General features: G+C 44.5%; 1 protein-coding gene across 1 annotated transcript in view; it reads left to right on the plus strand.

Annotated features, from left to right (window-relative positions):
• Nucleotides 1-2,015: 2,015 nt before the first annotated feature.
• PRIMPOL (primase and DNA directed polymerase) overlaps nt 2,016-25,255 on the plus strand; it is a 41,547-nt gene continuing 18,307 nt past the window's right edge. Inside the window, exons 1-6 of the mRNA XM_065405400.1 lie at nt 2,016-2,059; nt 16,560-16,651; nt 17,404-17,588; nt 20,826-20,917; nt 21,714-21,855; nt 23,228-23,375. Coding sequence (XP_065261472.1) covers nt 16,633-16,651; nt 17,404-17,588; nt 20,826-20,917; nt 21,714-21,855; nt 23,228-23,375 — 586 coding nt within the window. The 5' untranslated portion in view covers nt 2,016-2,059; nt 16,560-16,632. The remainder of the gene's footprint in view (nt 2,060-16,559; nt 16,652-17,403; nt 17,589-20,825; nt 20,918-21,713; nt 21,856-23,227; nt 23,376-25,255) is intronic.

Raw genomic sequence — 25,255 nt, forward strand, 5'->3', positions numbered from 1 at the left:
GCACCACGGTTGCACAATTTTCAAAATTCCTTTCTTTTCCCAGCAGCATAACCTCTGCTTTGTTCAGATTCAGTTTTAATCAGTTCTTCACCCATGAGCTGATCTCTTCCAACCACTGGGCTCTATTGGTGGTAGTTTATGGTGATATGTAGTGACAGGTAGAGTTTTGTGCCGTGTAGATGGATCTTTGTGCCTGTGCAGAAGCTTAGTGAAGCCAATGGAATATTGGCACTTGGGTCCAATTGTGCTCCCCAGTGCCATGCTGGAGCCTCCACATTTATTTGACAAATAAAATTTGCAGAATTTTAAAATATTATGCACAGAATTTTAATATTTTTGGTGTAGAATTTTATTTTTTTTGGCACCAAATGCCCTCAGGCGTATATACTCCAATTTAGTATTATTATATGCTGACAGTGAGAGAGCTGAAAGATTAGACCAGGAGTTCAATTAATTATTTATTATTACTATTTCCAAACAAAACCTTAAAGTCAATTAAATTAGATTTCAACATTCTCCCACAGCACCCTGTAAGAACATGAGAGCCAGAAACAAACTCTAGGAAACAGAAAATGGTTAGTCTATTCTAGCTGTGCAAGCAGAAGGGAAAGGAAAGCATCTTGCATTGCATTACACTAAAATATTCGTATTCATTAATTCATATTGCATCCATATTTTAACTTGTAATAGTACTTTACTTTCATATTTTGACATTGTAAGGCATGATGGGTACGGGCTTGTCTACACTTGGAAATTTCCTGGAATTGTTATTCCGAAAGAACTGGTCTACACGATTTAAGCTAAACCGGACAAAGGCTCTCACGGGCTGGGGCTGCAATAAGAGCGCCTTATACAGAAATAACTGTCGACAACACATAATTATTCCGGAAGAGCTATAGGGGACTTGACAAGCGCAGCCTCGGAACCCTGTTAACCCCACCCTGCCGCTTCACAGAAGTGGCTGCATTTCGGCGGCGGGTGCCAGGCTCGCAGCGCCTGTCGGCTCGGGAAGGGCGAGGGGGGAAAGTGCCTCGGGCAGTAACCCCGGATCGTCTGTTGCTTCCACGCAAGGCAGCGAGAACGAGCCAAGCCCCCTTTCCTGAGTGTCCCGCGGCAACCCGGGCTCGGAGCGAGCCCCGCTGCTCTGCTCAGAGCCCAGCCCGGGGAGCAGGGCAGCCGGAGCCGCCCGGGCTCTTTGTTCGCCCGAAGGCGGCGGGGCTAGGAGCTGCCCGGGCTAAGCGGGGGCAGCGCCACCGTGCGAGCAGCCAGGCTCCGGCAACCCCCCCACCCCGCGAGGGGACCCCCCGCCTCGATCGCTGCTCCCCCCGCGCGCCCCGGTACCGGCGGGCGCTCCCCGTCCAGTACAGCCACTGACCTGCCGCCGCCGGCCTCCCGCTCGCCCCTCAGATCCAGACTAGAGTAGACGGCGCAGGCGCGCCAGGCTGGGGTCGGTTGGACTCGGCTGCTCGCTCCGCCCAGCCCCGCCTTGCAGGGGGGAGGGGGCGGGCGCAGGGCGGCGGCCGGTTCAAACGGGGCCAGGCGGGCTCTGAGCGCGGGACTGGTGGGCGAGTCTGTTTCTTCCCCCAGGTGAGTGTGCGCCGAGTGGGGAGGGGCAGCCCCGGATCTCCCGAACACACAGGCCGGCGTTACCGCCGTCCCCTCGGCCTGCTCCTGGCGCTCTGCCCAGCCTAGCACGCCGCTCCCGAGGTGCCCCGCCGGGAGCGGGCCTGACAGCGCGTCCCCGGGCCCCAGCAGTCGGGCTAGTGGTGTCCCCTAAGGCGGGCAGGGCTGGGGCCGGCCGGAGAGAGGGTCGGACACCATTTGTACAGGGACTAGCGTGTCCGGCGGGGGCGATAGGGGGAGGAAGGCGGCCAAAACCCGACCCCAGGGGCAGGAGGCGGGGCTAAGAAATGGGGAGAGGTGCGGCCGGACTGTGCCGGGGAGGAGCAGCGGCGCTAAAAGTGACCCCAAGTGGAGTGAGCGGGCTGTTGTGGCGGCCAAAACGGTGAGCTGCAGAGGGACCTCTCAGCACCGCCTCCCGCCAGCTGTGTTCTTGAAGGTACAGCGTAACCCCAGGCTCAGCAGTTTTGTTTTTAGCTGAATTGCTCTCTCGAGAGCTGCCAGAGGAGACTTGATTCAGTTCAGTATTTTACACACACCGTCCGAAAACTCTTCATACGCATCGTACCTCTTTTTTGGTGTTAAAAGAATTCCTTGTCAGTTTATGTAGGGGTAACTTCTGGACAGCACTTCATAGCAGCTCACAAATTTCTTTTAGCTGGTGCTCGGATTGCCTCAGTAATACTCTGTTTCCTGTAATCCACTGTAAATGTAGTTTCACTCCATTTATTTTTGCTCTAGCGAAATTCGGATTTAAGTCAGCTGTATGTAGCAAACAGAAGCTACCTATGCCTGGCTTACACTCAAAAACTAAACCTACTCCATACAAACCACGCCTGCTTTGCAAAATGTCACTACCCCTGTCATAACTATAAAGGGAAGGGTGACAGCTCTCCTGTGTACAGTGCTGAGATCCCCCCTGGCCAGAGACTCCAAATCCTTTTACCTGTAAAGGGTTAAGAAGCTCGGGTAACCTGGCTGACCCCTGACCCCAGGGACCAATAAGGGGACAGGATACTTTCAAATCTTGGGGGGGGAAAGGCTTTTGTGTGTGTCCTTTGTTTGAGGGGTTGTTCGCTCTTGGGACAGAGAGGGACCAGACATCAATCCAGGTTCTCCCCATCTTTCTAAACAAGTCTCTCTTATTTCAAAATTGTAAGTAAAAGCCAGGCAAGGCGTCTTAGATTTACTTTTTCTCAACTTGTAAATGTACCTTTTACCAGAGTGCTTATCTTGTTTGCTATACTTTGAACCTAAGACAGAGGGGATTCCTCTGAGCTCTTTAAGTTTGATTACCCTGTAAAGTTATTTTCCATACTGATTGTGCAGAGATGATTTTTACCTTTTGCTTTAATTAAAAGCCTTCTTTTTAAGAACCTGATTGATTTCTCCTTGTTTAAGATCCAAGGAGTTTGGATCTGTATTCACCAGGGAATTGGTGAAAGGTTTCTAAGGCTTCCCAGGGAGGGAATTCTTAAGATGGTGGCAGCGGACCAGAGCTAAGCTGGTAGATAAGCTTAGAAGTTTTCATGCAGGCCCCTACATTTGTACCCTAAAGTTCAAAGTGGGGATACAGCCTTGACAACCCCTTCTCCCTTCCCCAAGGGTTCCTTGTGAGACATAGCCTTCACTTACCCCTCACAAAGTCCTGGAAGCCACTGTTCTCTATACCACCAGCCTGGTGATAGTCCCCATAGCAAGAAGAGAACCGTGTGCATCTTTATTGACATAGCCTGCAGAACTCAGTACTCAAAGCATAATTGATAACGTAAGAACGGCCATACTGGGTCAGAGGAAAGGTCTATCTAGCCCAGTATCCTGTCTTCTGACAGTCGCCAATGCCAAGTGCCCCAGAGGGAATGAAGAGAACAGGTAATCATCAAGTGATCCATTCCCTGTACACATGTACCTCTCCTCGTATCATGGTGACAGATCCGCCAACTTGCTCCTACTAATCCCTCAACCATTTAATACAGTGGCACTGAACACCATTAATGGCAGTTGGCGAGCATGTGGATAAATGCTGGGATTCAAATCTGGAACACAACACAAACAATGGCACAGTCTTGCAGACCTGCCTCATGTCTTCTTACAATGGCAGTAGTGCTACTGCACCATTCCCAGTAGCTATTGTGAGCACTGAGGGACAGAGTTTAGTGAAACTGAATTCAAAACTGGCATCAAATCTAGAGCAGGGGTTCTCAAACTTCATTGCACCACAGGCCCCTTCTGACAAAAATTACTGCATGACCCCAGGAGTGGAGACTGAGCATGCCGGAGCCCCGCCACCCCAGGTGGGAGGGCCAAAGCCCAAGGGCTTCAGCACTGAGTGGGGGGCCTAAAACCTGAGCCCTGGCGCTTTGGCCCTGGGTAGTGGGGTTTGGGCTTAGGCTTTGGGCCTGGCAAGTCTAACACCAGCCCTAGTGATCCCATTAAAATGGGGTTGCAACCCAATTTGAGGTCCCAATCCACAGTTTGAGAACCACTGGTCTAGAGCAGGGGTGGGCAAACTTTTTGGCCCGAGGGCCACATCTGGGAATAGAAATGTATGGAGGGCCATGAATGCTCCAAAATTGGGGTTGGGATGTGGGAGGGGGTAAGGGCTCTGGCTGGGGGTGCGGGCTCCAGGGTGGGGCCATAAATGAGGAGTTCAGGGTGGGGGTGGGGGTGGGGTGAGGGCTCCATCTGGGGGTGCAGGCCCTGGGGTGAGGCTGGGGATGAGGATTTTGGGGTGTAGGATGGTGCTCTGGGCTGGGACCGAGGGGTTTGGAAGGTGGGAGTGGGATCAGGGCTGGGGCAAGGGATTGTGGTGTGGGAAGGGGTGCAGGCTTCTGCTGGGGATGCAGGCTCTGGGGTGGTGCTGGGGATGAGGGGTTTGGGGTGGAGGAAGGTGCTCTGGGCTGGGATTGAGGGGTTTGGAGGGCAGGAGAGGGTTCAGGGCTTGGGCATGGGGGGAGGCTCAGGCTGCAGGCTCTGGGCAGCGCTTACCTTAAGCGGCTCCCAGAAGAAGCGGCCATGTCCCCACTCCGGCTCCTACGCGGAGCCACAGCCAGGTGGCTCTGCGTGCTGTCCCGTCCGCAGGTGCTGCCCCCGCAGCTCCCATTGGCCACAGTTCCCAGTCAATGGGAGCTGCAGGGGGTGGCGCTTGGGGTGGGGGCAGTATGCCTGGCTGCATGCCTGGCAGCATCCCTGGTTGCCCCTACATGTAGGAGCCGGAGCGGGGCCATGCTGTTGCTTCCAGGAGCAGTGTGGTGCGGCCCTGACCCTGCTCCCCAGATGGAGCACTGGTGCGGGGCAAGCCCCAAACCCCACTCCCCAGTGGGAGCTTGGGGGCCAGCTTAAAATGGCTGGTGGGCCGTAGTTTGCTCATTCCTGGTCTAGAGAATGAGGAAAGGTGAGTAGCAAATTATGACAGGGAAGATCACCCTCTGTCAGAGTTTGCTACTGTGGACAAGAGAATGGAGAAAGATGGGGAGAGCAGCAAATTATGACAGGGAAACAGCTACCTGACAAGCAAATGGAGAAAGGGGATGGTTAACAAATTCTGAGAGGGCATGTTGTATGTCCATATGTGCTACCAGTAGCAAGTTGTGCCAGGGACAAATATTACTACACTTCCCCAGCACAGTTCAGTTAGTCCTCTCCCTATTGTCTCACACAGTGGCCCAGTCACGCCCTCCACAATCCACTGCACGTATCAGTCCTGCTGGGAGCTATGAAATAATTTCCCTGGTGGCCAGGGCCGGCTCTAGGTTTTTTGCTGCCCCAAGCAAAAACATTTTTTGGCTGCCCCCGACCCCAGCCCTGGGCTCCCCCCCGCACTTCCCTGCTGCCCCAGTCCTGGGTTCTCCCCCCCCCCCCCACACACACACACCCTGCCGCCCCAGTGCTGGGCTCCTCCCTTTCCCCCCTCCCCACTAGTGCCCTCCCCCCCACCGCCCCAGCCCTGGGCTCTCCCCCCAACCTGCACCCTCCTGCTGTCCCAGCCCTGGGTCACTGGTAACTCGCTCCCAGGGTGGGTCATTCAGCAGGAATTTTGGATGTGCACAGAACACAGACAGGATTGGTTCTCATATGGTTACAGAACTGCAGTAAAGTGGAACAATTTTCAGCTTGTGTGATTGGAGGATATCTGGATGCACATTATAAGACTGTCCTACATAAATGAGGAAAAGTTGAGGTGCCTTTATTATTCTTTTGTTCCACTCTTTCTTTCTATGGGGAATTTGCCAATGCAATATCACTGTCTTCCTTTTAAACAAATAAAACAAAAACAAACAAACAAACAAAGGCAATGGCTGTTGAAAATAGCAATTCCAGTCCTAAAAACCACTGGGAAGCATTTCTTGCTCAATTTTATCCTACTTTTTCTACAGCAAGTTACAGTGGATCAGTATATTTGATTTGGGAGAAATGAAGTAACAGCTGCCCGAATTGAGCTTGAGCACTCCTGAATTTTGAGAGTGTTCAAATCTGGAAGGCAGGTGCTTGATTCCCTTTCTGAATATTAGCTATATCTGGAAAGGAAAAGTCAATTTCTGCTTCCATGGCTCCTACGTGCCTGGTACTGTATCTAAAGCTGCCCAGGTCCTCTAGTAGAGCCTCCCCTCCCTTACTTTTCATTTTAAATTCTAGTGGGATCCACGTACCTCCCTTGCTAGGCTTCAGATAGAGAGGGGCACTGTCCATTTAGTCCACCCAATTCCTTCTTTGGGGGCTGCAAGGTGAGGTCACACCAGTATCCCTAATCCAGTCTGGGGAAGTCTTCTGAAGGGGATATCTGGAGCAAAGCCTTCTACTCCTTGGGCATACTTGTTCCCCATTCACAGTGCCACCCCTTTCGACTCACAGCAAGCTGCAGCATGGCTCAGCTACCTCACTCCCTACCCCTCTCTTTCCTGTTGATAGCTGCTAAGGGATTGCTGGGAAATGTAGTTCTTTCCCTGCTCCAGGGCTGGCTCTATAGGCAGGGAGCTAGGCAAGGAACTACAGTTCCCAGGGTCCCGTGGGTTCTCAACTCCCATGCTGGATCCCCAGCTGCTCCGTGGCTCCGCTTCTGCAGGGTTGTGAGAGGGGAGGAAGTGAGGTTTTTTTTGTTTTGTTTCCTTTCGTTTTTTTAAAAAGGATGGCCCGAATGCCGCCCCCTGCAAATGTGCCGCCCCAAGCACCTGCTTGTTTTGTTGGTGCCTAGAGCCGGCCCTGCTGGTGGCAATGTGTTTGGCCCTCTTTACTAAAGAACTGCATGTGTAAGATGTGGGGATAAATCTAAGTGAAATAGGGTTGATGGTGAATAGAGATAGATAGCTCTAACGTGGCAGCTACACATGGTCCAGTACTAACACTTTAAACACACAGTTCTCCAATGTACATTGCTGAGAACTGTTTTCAGCAACAGGCTAATTTCCTATCATATAGGTTTCTTTCCCAGCAGCCTCTTTGGCTATATCTGTGCTAGTAAATGTCATAGCTGAAATTCTCTGATGGTGGATGCTATAACGTAGACAGAGCTCATGAGTTTGGGATAAATGACCATGTTAATGTCTGAGACCTGTCTCTGTCACAGCTTGAAGCCAATTCTTGGGATTTTATAGCTAGTCTTGTGATATTTGGTGTTTTTCTTAAAGTCCAAGCTCCTGGAGTCATGGGATTATGTGAGAATTTCAGCTTTCATTAAAATAAAAGGCAATTTCTGGCCCTCAGGGTTGCAGACCAAACCTGAAAGTATGACCCAAATGTACCCTAAAGCTTAAAAACTAGAGGGCAAACAAAATTTATATATTTTTTTTATATTTATTATAAAATTATATTTATTATAATTATATTTTATATAAAATTAAATAAAAAATCATAGTTTAAGACAGTTTCATGATTTTATGAAATACTGCTGTTGCTATGTCAGCAGCACTGCACTGCTGGTAAATTACAGGTCCTTAGTTTGTTAGTGTAAATAAGATTGCATAGGCTAAACATAATTCCTGAGAGCATTTTATAACATGATTTGGCAACAGTCATGTTTTATAAATGTTTAAACTAAACATATTTGCAGTGGTGTAGTAGGCCTCTTGGTCCCAGGGTATTAGAGTGACAAGGTGGGTGAGGTAATATCTTTATTGGACCAGCTTCTCTTGGTGAGAGGACAAGCTTTCAAGCTTATACAGAGTTCCTTTTCAGGTCTAGGCAATTAACTCATAGGCCATGTCTATACATACAGAGCTGCAGCTGCGGAGCTTATCAATGCGGCTGTGCCACTGCCACACTTCTGGTGAAGATGTTCTGTGCTGCTGAGAGAGAGATGGGGGAGGGATAGCTCAGTGGTTTGAGCATTGGCCTGCTAAACCCAGGGTTGTGAGTTCAATCTTTGAGGCGGCCATTTAGGGATCTGGGGCAAAAATCTGTCTGAGGATTGGTCCTAATTTGAGCAGGGGGTTGGACTAGATGACCTCCTGAGGTCCCTTTCAACCCTGATATTTTATGACAGTGGTTCTCAAATTTTTGTACTGGTGACCCCTTTAACATAGCAAGCTTATGAATGCGACCCCTCTTGTAAATTAAAAACACTTTTATATATTTAACACCATTATAAAAGCTAGAGGCAAAGCAGGGTTTGGGGTGGAGGCTGGCAGCTCACAACCCCCCATGTAATAACCTTGTGACCCCCTGAGGGGTCCCGACCTCCAGTTTGAGAACCCCTGTTCTATGATCTTCTATGATCTAACTCTCCCATTGGCATAAAAAAACACCTCCATTAATGACAGAAGTTATGTAGTGGGAGAAGCTCTCCCGCCAACAACGCTGTGCACATGAATGGCTTATGTCGGTGTAACTTATGTCGCTCAGGGAGGTGGTTTATTCACACCCTGAGCAACATACATTATGCTGACATAGGCTGTAGTGTGTACCATAGTGATGGTACACACTAGCGCAGGGGTCGGCAACGTTTGGCACGCGGCTCACCAGGGTAAGCACCCTTGCGGGCCGGGCCAGTTTATTTACCTGCTGACGCGGCAGGTTCGGCCGATCGCGGCCCCCACTGGCCGCGGTTCGCCGTCCCAGGTCAATGGGGGCAGCGGGAAGCCGCGGCCAGCACATCCCTCTCCCGCGCCACTTCTCGCCGCCCCCATTGGCCCAGGACGGCGAACCGCAGCGAGTGGGGGCCGCGATCGGCCGAACCTGCCGCGTCAGCAGGTAAATAAACTGGCCCGGCCCGCCAGGGTGCTTACCCTGGCGAGCCGCGTGCCAAACGTTGCCGACCCCTGCACTAGCGCTTACTTTGGTATAACTTAAGTCGCGCAAGGGCACGGGAAAGACACCCCCCTGAGTGACATAAGTTACACCGATCTAAGCACCAGTGTGGATAGGTCGGTGGGAGTGTGTTTCCCACCAATTTAGCTACCGCCGCTCGGGGAGGTGGAGTAATTATTCTCACGGGGGAGAGATCTCCCATCAGCATAGAGCATCTGCATTAGTAGTGCTACAGCGGCACAGCTACATCTGTGCAGCTGTGCCACTGTAGCAGTTCTAGCTCTGTGTCATTGCTAAATACAAGGTGGACAGATTGTTTGGGATAAATATTTAACGCATTTCAAGGGGCCATTCAAGACATGAAAAAGCATGGACTGAATAGAGACACTGGATTTATGGCTTATTACAACAATCTGTAACTCACCCTACACCCACCCACACACACCCTCTCTCTTTCCCTTACCCTTCCTTTTCTCCCTGTGACTGGACGGATGATAATGGGCCACTTTATATTGAACGGTCCCTTGAAACATGTTAAGTGCTTATGCAAAGAGCTTGTCTCTTTCACCACCAGAGGTTGGTCCAATAAAAGATTACCTCACCCACCTTGTCTCTCTAAACTAAACGTGGTAATTTATGTAGTTCAGATAGGACCTGACTTATGAGGAGAGGCTGAGGGAACTGGGGTTGTTTAGTCTGCAGAAGAGAAGAATGAGGGGGGATTGGATAGCTGCTTTCAACTACCTGAAAGGGGGTTCCAAAGAAGATGGATCTAGACTTTTCTCAGTGGTACCAGATGACAGAACAAGGAGTAATGGTCTCAAGTTGCAGTGGGGGAGGTTTAGGTTGGATATTAGGGAAAAACTTTTTCACTAGGAGGGTGGTGAAGCACTGAAATGGGTTACCTAGGGAGGTGGTGGAATCTCCTTCCTTAGAGGTTTTTAAGGTCAGGCTTGACAAAGCCCTGGCTGGGATGATTTAGTTGGGAATTGGTCTGCTTTGAGCAGGGGGTTGGACTAGATCACCTCCTGAGGTCCCTTCCAACCCTAATATTCTATGATTCTAATTAATTAAGGTTAAATGTAGCCACAAATGTAGACAAGGTCAAACTGTGTTCAGCACTGTGAGATAATTTTTTTATATATTGTGTGCTTGAGAAGTGATGTTTTAAGAGGGTGGGGTACGTCTTTATTTTTGGTTTATTTAGTTATTGTTATATTTTGTGGGATTGCTACTTTCCTCTGTTTGTATTGATTATGAACTTAAATAATTGTTAGGGGTCTCTGGAATATGAGACGAGCACCTTCGCTGGTTTCTGTAAATCTAAGTAAATATGTATATGTCCAAATATAGTAGTGTGGGGTTTTCACTTCATGATGTGTTTTATCTCCCACTGCTTAGCTGTACTGAGCCTGAACCTAGCAGGTTGTTTCCGGCTAAAAACTTATACTTTGTAGCGTGACTCAGCAACAAGTGTGAGAGATTAAATTTAGTTCCTTCTGTCTACTGAAAACCACATTAACTACACATTATCTTTATCTTTGTATTTTGTGGCTTTAAGATACGAGTTCTCTACTACTGCATCTAAATTCCTAGAATCTTTCCTTCCTTCTGGAAACTGTTCTGTCCCAAATTTCTCTGTTCTATATGAGCACAAGGCAAAAATTTGCCACTCTTCATTTGGCTAGAATGGCAGGCAATTGGTTTTCTCTAGCAATCATCTACTAATCTCCACAATTGGGTTGTGAACAGGAAGCAGACCTAGAGATGTCAGCCATGGAACAAATCAGGAATAATTATATTGTTCATCGTGCCAAAGGTGTGCATAGCAGATAAATGAGAAGACTGAGTCCCTACCTATAAGTGTTTACAATCTAAGTTCCTGCTAATATCAGTATTGCCAACCCTAAAAAGTGTTCAAAAATCTTGAGGCAGGCCCCCAAAATCATGAGGATTGGCTTTAAAATCATGAGATTAAAAAAGTGTTTTATTGCCTTCTGGTTTATGAACTATTAGAGTTAATGTTTTCCAGCCTCTCTCTGCAACTATGAGGTCTAAATATCTATTTTAAAACAATGAAAGCTGCGATTCTCATGACTCCAGGAGCTGAGGTTAAGAAAAACTTGAAGTATCACAAGAGTTGGCAAAACTGCAAATTGATCCACATGGGTAAATCATTGCCCACGTGAGTAAAACTTACTCATGAATGTAAACATCTTGACTTTAGTAGGACTACTTTCAGGTGTGAGGATTTTCAGAATCAGGCCCTCCATTATGAAGATCTTACCCTTGTTTCTACAGAATATCCTGGCTTTGTTGCAAGCCAGGGATGTCATTCCGACATGCCTCAGCCAGAGAAATTTAATGACTTGTATAATTCATGGGTTTTTCTGGTATAATTTAAAATGTATCACAGCACAGAGTTTTTCTTCTCCGTCAGGTTTATTAATGTTAGTAAGAGAAAGAGCCAAAACCCCAATATCATTGTCATAGCCAGTGCAAGTGTAACTAGTAGAGAATTTGCATGTATTGGGGTTTTTTGAACTAGGTGGAACTCCCCTGTCTAGAAAAGGCTCAGTTGTTGGTGGATGTTGGATAGGACCTTAGGTTTCCTTTTGGAAACCTATCCCTAAAATATGTTGCCCCTATAGGAGTTGTAGGCTCTGTTGCTCAAAGAGATTGCCTGGGGTAAGTGAGAATATTTCCAGTAATTTACTATGTGTTCTTTAAAAAGTATTTGACACCTTCCTTTCTTTCCTTTCCATCGGGTTATGAAATTTAGCACTGGAGGAGGAAGCAAATATAGAGCATTCTATTAAGGCCCAATACTGGGGAGGAAAAAACAGTTGAATCTGTTTCAAACCTGGGTTGCTTGGTCACTGTGGACCATGCATGACCATTTTTCTACCCATGTTTTCTACCATTAAACTATTACTCCAGGTCCACACAGGCCAGGGAACTTGTTGTTTAAACATGTTAGCCTGTACTGGTTTTTAAAAAAACTGTTTAAAAAGAGTTCAGATGTACTTTTATTTGGGAATGATGAAAAACTCACAGGTAACTATTGAACCAGTTACAAAGATCTAATTCCATGTGCGATAATGATACAAACAGAGTTTACTGTCTTCTCTTGTTCTATGGCAGTAATCTCAATTTTTAAGTGCTTTAGTCCATTTTGTTCTGTTAATTCTAAAATAAAGAAAATCTAAGACTATACTATGCAAAAATACCAAATCTCTGCTGTGCTTAAATTCATTTTCTGACTCCTTGTCAGAGGAAAGTGACATGAATTCTCAGTAGATACTTCTTCCAACTGAATCTTTGTTATGAGTAAGAGCATACTTAAACGATTAATTAAAACAATAAGAAATTAAAATCATGTCTGGGAAATAATTATAATCCTGATTCAAGAAGTAAATATAGTTCCCCCCGCCCCATTTCTGCATTGGAAGAGGTGATAAAAATGGAGTGGGAGTTTTCCAGTAAAAGCAAAAAGTTTAACAGAAAGCACGTGTCAGGGTTCCCTCCCAACTCTGAATTCTGGGATACAGATATGGGGACCCGCATGAAAGATCCCTCAGCATATTTCCACCAGCTTAGGTTAAAAACTTCCCCAAGGCACAAATCCTTTCCTTGTCCTTGGATGGTATTGCTGCCACCACCAAGTGATTTAGACAAAGATTCAGGAAAAAGACCACTTGGAGTCCCTATTTCCCCAAAATATTCCCCCAAGCCCCTCCACTCCCTTTCTTGAGGAGGCTTGAGAATAATATAACTAACCAATAGGTTAACAAAGTGAGCACAGACCAAACCCTTTGGTTTTTAGGACACTAAAAATCATCAGGTTCTTAAAAGAAGAACTTTATTATAAAGAAAAAAGTAAAAGAATCACACCTTCAAAAATCAGGATGGAAGGTAACTTTACAGGGTAATAAAAGATTTAAAACACAGAGGATTCCCCTGTAGGCTCAACTTTAAAGTTACAAAAACAGGAATAAACCTCCCTCCTAGCATAGGGAAAACTCACAAGCAAAAACAAAAGATAATCTAACACATTTCCTTGCTATTACTTACAATTTCTGTAATTTTAGATGTAGCATTTCAGGATCTTTTTAGGAGCTGGTTTACCTTCTTGGTCTCTCTCTCTGTCCCAAGAGGGAATCAACAAAGAGAGCACAAACAAAACCTCCCTCCCCTCCTCCCCAGATTTGAAAGTATCTTCTTTTCCCATTGGTCCTTCTGGTCAGGTGCCAACTAGGTTAATTGAACTGATTAACCCCTTACAGGTAAAATGATGCTGTACCTCTAGCCAGGAGAGAATTTATGTTACTGTATACATAAAGGTTGTTACCCTTCCCTTTATTTTTATGACAGCATGTAAATCTGCAGATTCTAAAAAATAAATTATCATGCACCAAGAGGAGACTACAGCCATCTATTTGGCAAGCAAAAGATTTAGGATTCTCCAAGTCTGAAATTTTCTTGAAAGAGCAACTGGTCAGGAGAAAAGAGAAAGATTTCAGATGAAAATGAGAAGCAACTGTTTCTATGCATATTCAGAAATCTACGGTGTGCATGTGTTTTTGAAAAGTTGTTTTCTGAGCTAACCAAGAAGTTAAACTGAGTGTGGGATTGTGGGAATTCCACATAGGCTCCTTCCCTTCCCTTCTTAAAACACTTTCTTGTGGGAGAGTGCCAACAAGGAGAATCCTACTTGTACTCCTGTATGCAGTGCATCCACAGCAGTGCCAGCAACATCCAAATGAACCTGATTAGGATTGTAACTACTGTATAGTCCATGTTAGCTGTGTTTCTTGCTAGTGCTGCTGAAAAAGGGTTAAGTGGAGGAAGTACTTTCTTGAGGAGGTTAATGGGAGCAGGAGGAAATTGATAACTTGTTGAAAGAAGTGTGCTGCCCTGGTGGTCTGTGGGCAGTACCTATTAATTTGGGATCTTGATAATTATCTCACTCAGCAGGCGAACATGGTCTGGGAGCATTATGGAAGCAACATGCTTGGCCACTGGATGGATGAGGTATACTGTGTGCCTCTCTCTAGTGATGCCTGCTGGCTGAATAGAATAAACATGATTGATTATAGTACTATGAGTATATGCAGTGTAGTTGTAGCCATGTCAGTCCCAGGATATAAAAATAAATAAATTAATGGAGATATCCTATCTCCTAGAACTGGAAGGGACCTTGAAAGGTCATTGAGTCCAGCCCCCTGCCTTCACTAGCAGGACCAAGTACTGATTTTGCCCCAGAACCCTAAGTGGCCCCCTCAAGGATTGAACTCACAACCCTGGGTTTAACAGGCCAATGCTCAAACCACTGAGCTATCCCTCCTCCTGAGATGAGTGAGGTAATATCTTTTATTAGACCAACTTCTGTTGGTGAGAGAGACAAGCTTTTGAGCCAAACAGAGCTCTTCTTCAGGTCTGGGAAAGGAACTCCCAACATCACAGCAAAATACAAGGGGGTGGAACAACAAGGAGATTGTTTAGCAAAAGTAATTAGCACATATTGTAAAGGACATTCAAGGTAGAGTAGCCCGTTAACACCACTGCAGTCATAAGACAAAGAGAGGGGGTTAGTGGGTTACAAGATTGTTGTAATAAGCCATAAATCCAGTGTCTCTGTTCAGTCCATGATTTTTGGTGTCTAGCAGAGTAATGAATTTAAGTACCCAGGCTCACCTTTTGAAAGTGTTACATAAGAACAGCCATACTGGGTCAGAACAAAGGTCCATCTAGCCCAGTATCCTGTCTTCCAACAGTGGCCAATGCCAGATGCTTCAGAGGGAATGAACAGAACAGGTAATCATCAAGTGATCCATCCCCTGTCGCCCATTCTCAGCTTCTGGCAAACAGAGGCTAGGGACACCATCCCTGCCCACCCTGGCTAATAGCCATTGATGGACCTATCCTCCATGAATTTATCTAAATTCTTTTTTGAACCCTGTTATAGTTTTGGCCTTTACAACATCCTCTGGCAAGGGGTTCCACAGGTTGACTGTGCATTGTATGAAGAAATACTTGCTTTTGTTTGTTTTAAACCTGCTTACTATTTCATTTGGTGACCCTTAGTTCTTGTGTTATGAGGAGTAAAACCTGTTGTGCAAAAACAACAAGGAGTCCGGTGGCACCTTAAAGACTAACAGATTTATTTGGACATAAGCTTTTGTGGGTAAAAAATCTCACTTCTTCAGATGCGTGGAGTGAAAGTTATAGATGCAGGCATTATATAATGACACATGAAGAGAAGGGAGTTACCTCACAAGTGGAGAACCAGTGTTGATGGGGCCAATTCGATCAGGGTAGATGTAGTCCACTCCCAATAATAGATGAGGAGGTGTCAATTCCAGGAGAGGCAAAGCTGCTTTTGTAATGAGCCAGCCACTCCCAGTCCCTATTCAAGCCCAAATTAATGGTGTTAAATTTGCAAATGAATTTTAGTTCTGCTGTTTCTCTTTGAAGTCTGTTTCTGAAGTTTTTTTGTTCAAGAATAGTTACTTTTAAATCTGTTATAGAATGTCCAGGGAGATTGAAGTGTTCACCTACTGGCTTTTGTATGTTACCATTCCTGATGTCCGATTTGTGTCCATTTATTCTTTTACGTAGGGACTGTCCGGTTTGGCCAATGTACATGGCAGAGGGGCATTGCTGGCACATGATGGCATATATAACATTAGTAGACGTGCAGGTGAATGAGCCCTTGATGGTGTGGCTGATGTGGTTGGGTCCACTGATGGTGTCGCTTGAGTAGATATGGGGACAGAGTAGGCAACGAGGTTTGCTACAGGGATTGGTTCCTGGGTTGGTGTTTCTGTGGTGTGGTGTGTAGTTGCTGGTGAGTATTTGCTTCAGGTTGTGGGGTTGTCTGTAAGCAAGGACTGGCCTGTGAGATCCCAAGGTCTGTGAGAGTGAGGGATCGTTTTCCAGGATAGGTTGTAGATCGTTGATAATGCGCTGGAGAGGTTTTAGCTGGGGGCTGTACATGATGGCCAGTGGTGTTCTGTTATTTTCCTTGTTGGGCCTGTCCTGTAGTAGATGATTTCTGGGTACCCATCTCACTCTATCAATCTACAAGATCTTTATCAAGCATTCTTAAAACTACAATACCCACCTGGGGAAGTGAGGAACAGATTGACAAACAATTGCACCTTGTATTTTGCTGTGATGCCTGGAGTTCCTTTCCCAGACCTGAAGAAGAGCTCTGTTTGGCTCAAAAGCATGTCTCTCTCACCAACAGATGTTGGTCCAATAAAAGATATTACTTCACCCACAGTGTCTCTCTACTATGAGTATAGTCAGTTTCATTCTACAGCTGTTGCCTTTGAGAAATTGCTGTGAGACAGACACAGGTGGGAGGTGGTCAGTGAGGGATAATCCAAGGGAAGAAGAGATGCGGAAAAACCGGGGGAGGAAAATGCAGATGAATAATCAAAGGGTAGGGGACAGAAAGTGGTACTGGTAATTGGTCTTGTAGACTAGATAAAACAACCTCTGTAATAACATCTTCCCCAATTCCCTTCCTCCCATTCTCTCTGCTTCCCAAGAATCTTAACTCTTATCCATCTGGAAGAATTTTGAGGGGGAAGGAATTTCCCTGAACAAAAATTATTAAATTGGAACTTGTCTGTAGTGATGCTAATGTTACATTTAATGTAGCTTTTTGACTGTGCATTGATTTTCAGAGTTCCTACCACGTGCTTACTTTATGTGATTAGAAGTCCAAAGGTTGAGTGATAGTGAGCACTGCTGGGCAAAATGTCTTTACTGAGTACTGGTAAGTTAACTATTTCAAAGTCCTGAAAATTCTGACAGTGAACACATAGATAATTGAGTAAGTTAATTAGAGTAACATGTATTGAGATTATTAAGCAGTTGAAAGCATTGCTGATATGGGTCATAGGCTGAGGATGCCCCTTGGTTTTGAATTGTATTGCTTATCTATTTGAGTGGCAATGGAGCCTTGTGGGCATAGGGCTGGGAGCTAGAAGCTACTGAGATCTAATCCTCACTCAGGTACTGACTTGCTGTGTGGGCCCAGATAAGTCATTTAACTTGTCTTGGTTGATTTCCTCATCTATAAAATGGGTCTGATATTTACCTACCTCCACAGGATGGTGTGAGAATGAATTAATATAAATGTGTACATTATTTTGAAAATATAAGCATTATTAAATACTATTCAATAAACAAAATATCATTCATTACCCTGAGATTTCCCCCTATTCTAAATTGTTTCGGTTGTGTTGATAATAAAATAGGCCTGGGGATTCTTGATACAATTGATGTTCTCATATTTTCTCAAACCAGCACAGGGAACTTAGTATTAAAGGGAGTTTCACAGCTAAGTTGTGTGTTGATTTGGAGTACAGGCTCCCCTTAGTCATGAAAGAGTCAGAGTATGCTCAAATACAGCAGATCACCCACAGAGATATGCACAGGTATATGAGAAATTGAAGCACATACAAAATGCTTTTGATTTGGTTATTTTTAATGTAGTATTAAGGGCTCATTTCCTGACTGCTTTAGGACAAATGAAGAGAAAATGGGAAGAAAGATTGAAGAATGTTGATGAACTAGCATCTCGATATAAAAGAAAGCCACTTTGCCCTGTTTACAGGCCACAGCTGTCCAAACCATGGCAACCGTGCTCTGTTTGGAATCTGTTTCGTCGACAAGCTCAAGCTTTTAACTATGCAAAAACCTGTAAGGAGGTAAGATATTAAATTGTTAGAAGGGTGTCTTCACTATTTAGAAACTTCATTTGTAAAGTTCTATTAACCTACAAAGTTCACTTCAGGCTTCAGGATTCTTTTGTTGTGCGATCCTGATACATCAGGCAATTTTTTTCCCTTACAGGTCAACATGATGCATAAGTTGTAATACGCAGTAGTTCCAACATTAGACTGAGTTATTAGCTGTAATGAGGGCTAGTTCTAACATAAGACTCTAGATGTGTTGTTAATGTTTAATAGTAAAAGTGCTTGTGGGGAAGAAAGACCAAAGTGGTGGGATGTGACAAGGAAGGTCTGGCAAATGATGTAGGTGAGGGAAAGAGCCAAAATGGCAAGAGGAAGCAGAAGAATGGGAAAGGAGTAAAAATCAAGTAGGAAGGAAGGAGAGAGAAGAGGACAGAGAATGAGGAAAGAAGAGGAAAAACAGAGAAGGTAAGATATAAAAGAGGTGGAGATGAATGAAAAGAGAGGGAAAAATATATCCCACAAGAGAGAGGCAACAGCTCAGGCACCAAGAAGTAAAAGAGAAGAACCAGATCACCTGAAATGAACCCTCAGCCTAAGGTGTAACTGTTTCTGAAAGGATGAGCTAATTATTTATTTGTAATTACCTACATTTCATACTCTGCAACTTGATTGCCTGTTTTTAAAAAGAACTGTGGAATGTGCAATTTCCTTCTGCCATTTCAGCTATCCCGATAATTCTGCAGGTCTGACCTATTTCTGTATATTACACTAACATTTAATGCCTGTCAACGATATCCAGTAAAAGCACCCAGTGGTGTTGAAAGAATTTGCAACACTCTGTGCCCAATTCTCGTTGCTCCATAAAGCAACACAGTCATCTCCTCACCTAGACAAAGAAATGATGCTATGTTGTGGTAGGAGGCATGAGGGCACATGTAGGCTCTTGAGGAGCCCTAACTGGTCTGGGGAAGAGGAGATAAGGAATGTTGTGATTCAAACAGGTATCCTTGTCACATGGCGGTTGTAGTAAGGAATTGTAGATCATTAACTAGTTTAAAATCAGCAAGGGGAAGAAAGGCAGAAAGAAGCCAAAGTTCACTATATTTAAAAATAGGGATTTTATATTAAAGTACCATATTAGGTGAATTACTTTGACTTAGAAAGTCAAGGTAACAAAATTCAGGTAATATTTATATCTGTCCTTCTAAAGACCCAGGGAGAAAGTGTCAAAAACACAAATGGCAGTTAAATGAAAATCTCCACCCACCCTGTTTTATAGCATGAGAAGTCCTGGCTTGATCTGAAGTCTAGCGGCAGCGCTTTGACGTGGCTTGTGTAGTCGTGGCATAGCACTGGGAGAGAGCTCTCACAGCGCTATAAAAAACCCACCTCTATGAGGGGAGTAGCTACCAGCGCTGCTGCCCACCTATCAGCAGGCACAGGTCATCGAGAAGAGCTTATTTGACCCTTCTGGCACCAGACAGGATGTAGTCTTGAGGGGGAGGCAATGTGATGGGGTGCACCGGGGGCGTGGTTCAGGACTAAGTATGTCTACATTACCCATGTTCCAGCATGGCCACGGCAGCGCTGTGACGTGGGCAGTGTAGACACGCTTTATCGCCAGGGGAGAGCTCTCCTGGCGATTAAAAGAAAAAAACACCCCGAACAAGCAGTGGTAGGTTTATCGCCGGGAGCACAGCTCCCAGCAATAAAGCACTCTCTATACTGGCGCTTTTCAGTGCTAAAACTTTTGTCGCTCAGGGGGGTGGTTTTTTTTCACACCCCTGAACGACAAAAAGTTTTAGCGCTGAAAGTGGCAGTGTAGACACAGCCTAAAAATAAAGCCCAGTTGGAGGAGAGCAGGTTTGTCTCCATAAAGAGCCAGGAAAGACCAGGTGGGAAGTGCTCTCTCCCTGGGAAGTAGCTGAAAAGAAGGTGGAGGGAGTGGGGGAGGACCAGACAGGTTCTCCAGAGGCAAGCCGAAAGCCTGGCTGAGATGGGGTTCCTGGTGAGCTGGAGCCTGCCATAAACTATTAGTTAAGGAGAAGTGTTCCTGCCCGTGGACTGGGGGGTTGAGCGAATGGGAGAGGAGAAAGAGCAGCGGTCCTCAGCACAGGTGTACCTCTGTTGCTGCTGTCTGCTGAACCCAGCCTGGCTGAAGGTTTGCTTTCAATACATTTTGTTGTTCTTCTTCTTTAATAAAGGACTTTGTGACCCTGTAAAGTGATCTGACTGCAGGGCCAAGTCACTCTGATGGTCAGAGGAGGCCACAGGACTATGTGTAGGGGAGAGGAAACTGAGGCACAGCTGCTGCAATGCCACAATTGGCATGGCAAGTTTGCCACAAGTAGTTTCTGGCATTACATCTCTCCTTCAATCCCCCAGTTTTTGTTGCCTTTACAATCATATCTTCTTATTTTAAGACATTTTTCCTCTCCACTCTTACCTGCATATCAAACCCACACAGATAACAGGGAGAACTGACTAAGGATCCTATCCTGCAGTTAGTTCCATGCAGACTGATTCTCTGAGAAGCCCCATTGACTTAAATGGAGCTTGGTGCAGGGGTCTGCCCGTGCAGAGCTTGCTGCAGGATCAGGGTCTGACTCACTATAGCGGGGAACAGTGCATATGACAAAGTGCAAAGTAAAATATTTTGAGACAGGTGTTACTAACCAACTCTTCAAATGTCATTAATTTCATTATAGAAGTTATGACTGTGTCAAAGCTGTTTCCTAATTATGTTGCGGTTTGGGAGCATTTTTCTCTGTAGGGTCACCTCTGGTTTTACATATAGTATATAATCAAAAAAATGGTTTGGACATCATTTTGCTTGATTTAGGTCATATGCTGCTTCTCTCTTCAGTGAGAATCCTCTTCTCTGTACACTGTTTCTCTTCCAATTGATGTTACCATGCTGCTGATCAAAATAAGATTTTACTAGGCAAATACCACTTGAGGGTTTGATTCAGATCTCAGTTACATCAATGCAAATCCATAGTAGCTTTATTGACTTCAGTCAGCTGCTCAAGAATTACGCTGGTGTAATTTAAATAAGAAGCAGGCTCTTAATTAGCAATAAAAGGGACTTAGGTTTTAAAGAAAAAAAAGCCTAAGCCATCCTTTGATAGGTTGTTACTAATTAGAAAATAATTACTAACCTTTGATCTGAGAAATTAATTTCAAGCAAAAGATTTTGATTAGTGATCTGAAAAAGGAAACGTTAACTCTTTCTTTTAATTTAAAAAGGATGTTCATGTATTTGCTTTGGAAATGAACACAGAAGATGGACAAAGGTATTATCTTGTGACAACATATACAGAGTTTTGGTTTTATTACAAGTGAGTATTTTGAAAAAAGTACCTCTCAGCTGCTTTAAACTTCATCAGGGCTGGGGCTGGTATAGACCCGCTCTCAGAAAGCAGAGCACCATAACTGGCTCCCTGACACTGATCCCCTCAAATGTGCTACAGTGCTTGACCACTGAAGAGAATTGGTATCCATAGTGAACAATCATCATCATTCTGGTGCATCAGCAGATAAAATAATTACATCTCCATGAACCATTTTATATATAATTCTTAACAGTCATTTAACAGAAACATATCACACGATCAAGTTCTGATACTGAAATGTCTAGTAAAGGTCTACGGTCAACTTAAAAAATAAAAATGTTTTAGCAATAATGCATCTGATTATTAAGTGACAGATTTCTAAAAATCCAAATTTTTTATTTAAGCTCTTTACATTTTGCATTTCTCTCAGTTTGGATATCAAAATTCAAAGAAGTTGGTCTCACTTTCATAAATAGTTTTACTTTAAGGTTCTCAGCACTAATGGATTTATTGTTTAAAATTACTGTTTCCATTAGTTATTTTTATTCATGAAAACATATCTGTTGGTCTTAGGTGTTTGTAAGAATTTATTTTTTACAAAATCTAAATTTTAGGCTAAATGTATATTTATGGTGTTTCTTTAATTAGTCACAAAATTCATACTTTACGTTGTTCAGAACATAGTAGGGCTAGTCTTTAAAACATTTCAACAAGTGTTTCACTAAAGAGGAATAAAAATCTTTAGTTTTTTGAATTATTGTTCATAAACATGGGTGATGATTCTTGACTACTTTCTGTTTAGCAAAGAACATAAAACAAGTCTTATGCATTGCTATGAAGTTATTCCTGAAAAAGCTGTTTGCAAACTGTATTTTGATTTGGAGTTCTATAAACCAGTGAATCCTGAAGCTGATGGCAAGAAGATGATTGCAAAGTTAATTGAGGTAAAACTGGAACAATAATTAGAATATAACATATTGTAGGTCTGTCTGTCTTGTTATGGGCCTTAATGTGGATCAAAGAGAGAATAAAGTGAACAAATTTTCCTTATAGTTATTCTAAAGCTCAAGTTATCACAAATAAAATGAAAATTGATTACATTTTTAGAGAAAATTAGAAACGCGTGTTTAGATATTGCTAGTTAAAGCAAAGTTTTTCTGGTTTTCCCGCTTTAGAGGAACAAGAGGCAAATGGTGGTTGGTATGACAGCATGTTCACCATAGGCCTGTGACATAGTAATTTCTCTTTCATGATATTGCCTCTGTAGAGTCACACTGGTGGATTATGTGCCCTGATACAAGAGCCATAGAACCAAAGAAAGCAGTAAAATTGTTAGGAAGCCTACAGGCATGCTCCTGGGCTCTAACAAAAGATTTCACCCTCTATTTTCCCCTCAGTTCTTCTTTTTCCAGTTGTTTCAAGTCCCTTTTTTCCCCAGTGTGGTTTTTATTAAGCTTAGGCCTTTTCTGATTGTTATATAGAGTCACTCCTTGTTAGTTAATGGTTTTATTAATTAGCACAAATGTTGTTTTCATATGGATTTGGTTTGGCTTATGGTGGGCCAGGACATTATCTCCAATGTGGCAGACAAAGAGACTAAAACGAGCTTTCAGAAATATACCTCCTTCTCTAGTAAAATATCCTGTCTCAGATAAGTATGGAGGTTTAAGAGCATTCATCATCCTAAGAGCCTTGTGCATGCCTCTCGATAGGAAGGAAAGAAGCCACACACTGAATGAGGCCTTTTCTCTTGGAGGAGTCCTTAGAGGATCCACCTCCTTTGTAGGCATGAGAGTCAGTTCTGAAATCTAAGGGATCCTCAAAATCAAAGGAGGAGATTGTTCGATCCAAAAGGAGGGATCTGAGGTCCTAAGATCTGAAGCTTTTGGACTCCTTGGATCTAAGGTCTTCATTCTGGCCCTAGATATAATGTGACTAAGTTGTCATAGGTTTGGATTGTAGAGTCTTCAATGCTGGTTTTCACTGGAGCTGTAAACTGTACTTTGGAAGCAGTGTAACAGAAACATTATAGATGAGGCGGTATATTAGGCTTTTAGGTGAGAAACTGGAAATTTGCAACAGTCTGCTACTGGTACCATAATCATACACTTATGCAATTTATAAGGTAAAATATGTGTTTGTATTTTGGTTACAATTTAATAAGCCATGAAACTTCATAGTCTAAAAAAACTGTATGTTCAAAAATAACTTTGAAATGAATGAAGACATAAAATCTGCCCTTCTGTCACGATCTATATGTACCTTTTTAGTTATTAAAAAAACAGAAAAAATAGCCTAATTATTTTTATTTTTCAGCTTGTTAGTAAAAAGCTGGAAAAACTTTATGGAGTTAAATGTTCAGTTGAAGATGTCTTGAACTTAGATTCCAGCACTGATGAAAAATTTAGCCATCACTTAATATTTCTGCTTTACAAGACAGCATTTAAGGATAATATTCATGTTGGTAAGCATATTTTCTTATTTCTAGTACATAAAAAGGAAATGTGTGGAATGTTTATATCGTAATAGTACAATCAAGCATTCAGATATTATGGTAATGGGGACCATAGGTGGAAACAAATATATATTTCCAGTTACATATTCGTGTTTTATTGTGCTTCAACTGATTTCCTGCTCATGTATTTTCTTTTGTTTTCTGTGACTAGTTGTGCAATTTCTTGTCAGCCTTCTACTTCAAGGAAACAGCTACTGTGTGTGTGTGTACTGTATTTACAGAACAAAGACATCACAAAAGCTGGTAAAAGGCTTGATGGTGGTTTTACAGTTGCTTACTTATTTTGTAGGTTAAGGTATGTTTTTTTGTTTTTTTTTTAATTGGCCGAAGTTAAACTTTATTGGCCAGGTTCTTGAGTCCAGCTGAGCTATGTTCAGCCCAAGCCGTTAGTGAAAGGGCAAAGGCATAGCTTAAAGCTGCCTTTGCATTAGCCTGATCTAGGGAACAGTGGGAAGCTCTTTGGTTCTTGACATAAGTTGGAATGTCTTCTAGGCTACAACAGCCCCTCATGGACCATTTTGCCAACCCAGGATTGCCAAAGCACAGTGGACTCCAGCCACACACTCTGATGCCACTTACTCTTGTGGGGCTTGGATGAAGTGGTGTAGTGCCTCCATAGCTAGCTTTGGGCTAGCCAGAGAGTTTGCTATGTAAGGGGAACATTCACAGCTGTCCTTCAGGGAAGCTTTCTGGCTAAATGCTCTGGAACGATACAAAGAAGCCAGACTGGAACCAAGAATCTGGCCCTAAATGCCCCCGTTGGCCCTTATCTTGCACCCATTGAACTCACTGGGAGTTTTGCTATTGACACCAGTGGGATTACAATCAAGGCCGGCTCCAGGCACCAGCCCACCAAGCTTGTGCTTGGGGTGGCACCTGGAGGGGGGCGGCGCGGCGCTCCGGCCACCAGGGAGAGCGGGGCCACGGCCGGGCTCACCGCCCTCCCCCCCGGCGCTCTGGCCGCCCTCCTCCCACATACGCGAATCTGTGATTGTACCATTCCCCACTCCACCCCCTTGTTTCTTTTCAATAAATGGATTTTTTGGCTTTGAAAACATTCTTTATTATTGCATAAAGTAAAAGACTCTTTAGCCCAGGAAATAAACAGGCACTGCAAGTCTGCTTCTCTGCTTAGCAAACACTGATTCCTAAAGATTGGAACTACTGCACTTCACTCCTGTGCAGGGCACCAGATATCACTGCTGGTTTTCAGCCTCAAATTGCTCCCTCAAGGCATCCCTAATACTTGCAGCTCCGGGCTGGTCCCCTGTAATAGCCCTGCTCTCTGGCTGTGCAAATTCAGCCGCCAGGTGTTCAACCTTGGAGGTCCATGCCTGAGTGAAGCTTTCATCCTTCCCTTCACAAATATTATGGAGGGCACAGCACGCGGATATAACCGCAGGGATGCTGTTTTCGGCCAAGTCCAGCTTCCCATACAGAGATCGCCAGCAGCCCTTTAAACGGCCAAAGGCACACTCCACAGTCATTCGGCACTGGCTCAGCCTGTAGTTGAACCGTTCCTTGCTGCTGTCAAGGCTCCCTGTGTAGGGTTTCATGAGCCAGGGCATTAACGGGTAAGCGGGATCTCCAAGGATCACAATGGGCATTTCGACTTCCCCTACCGTGATCTTCCGCTCTGGGAAAAAAGTCCCGGCCTGCATCTTCCTGAACAGCCAAGTGTTCCGAAAGATGCGTGCGTCATGCACCTTTCCGGGCCAGCCTGTGTTAATGTCAATGAAACGCCCATGGTGATCCACAAGCGCCTGGAGAACCATAGAGAAATACCCCTTCCGATTAACGTACTCGGATCCTAGGTGGGGTGGTGCCAG

This window comes from Emys orbicularis, chromosome 5, assembly GCF_028017835.1.
Source record: "Emys orbicularis isolate rEmyOrb1 chromosome 5, rEmyOrb1.hap1, whole genome shotgun sequence".
NCBI lineage: Eukaryota > Metazoa > Chordata > Testudines > Emydidae > Emys > Emys orbicularis.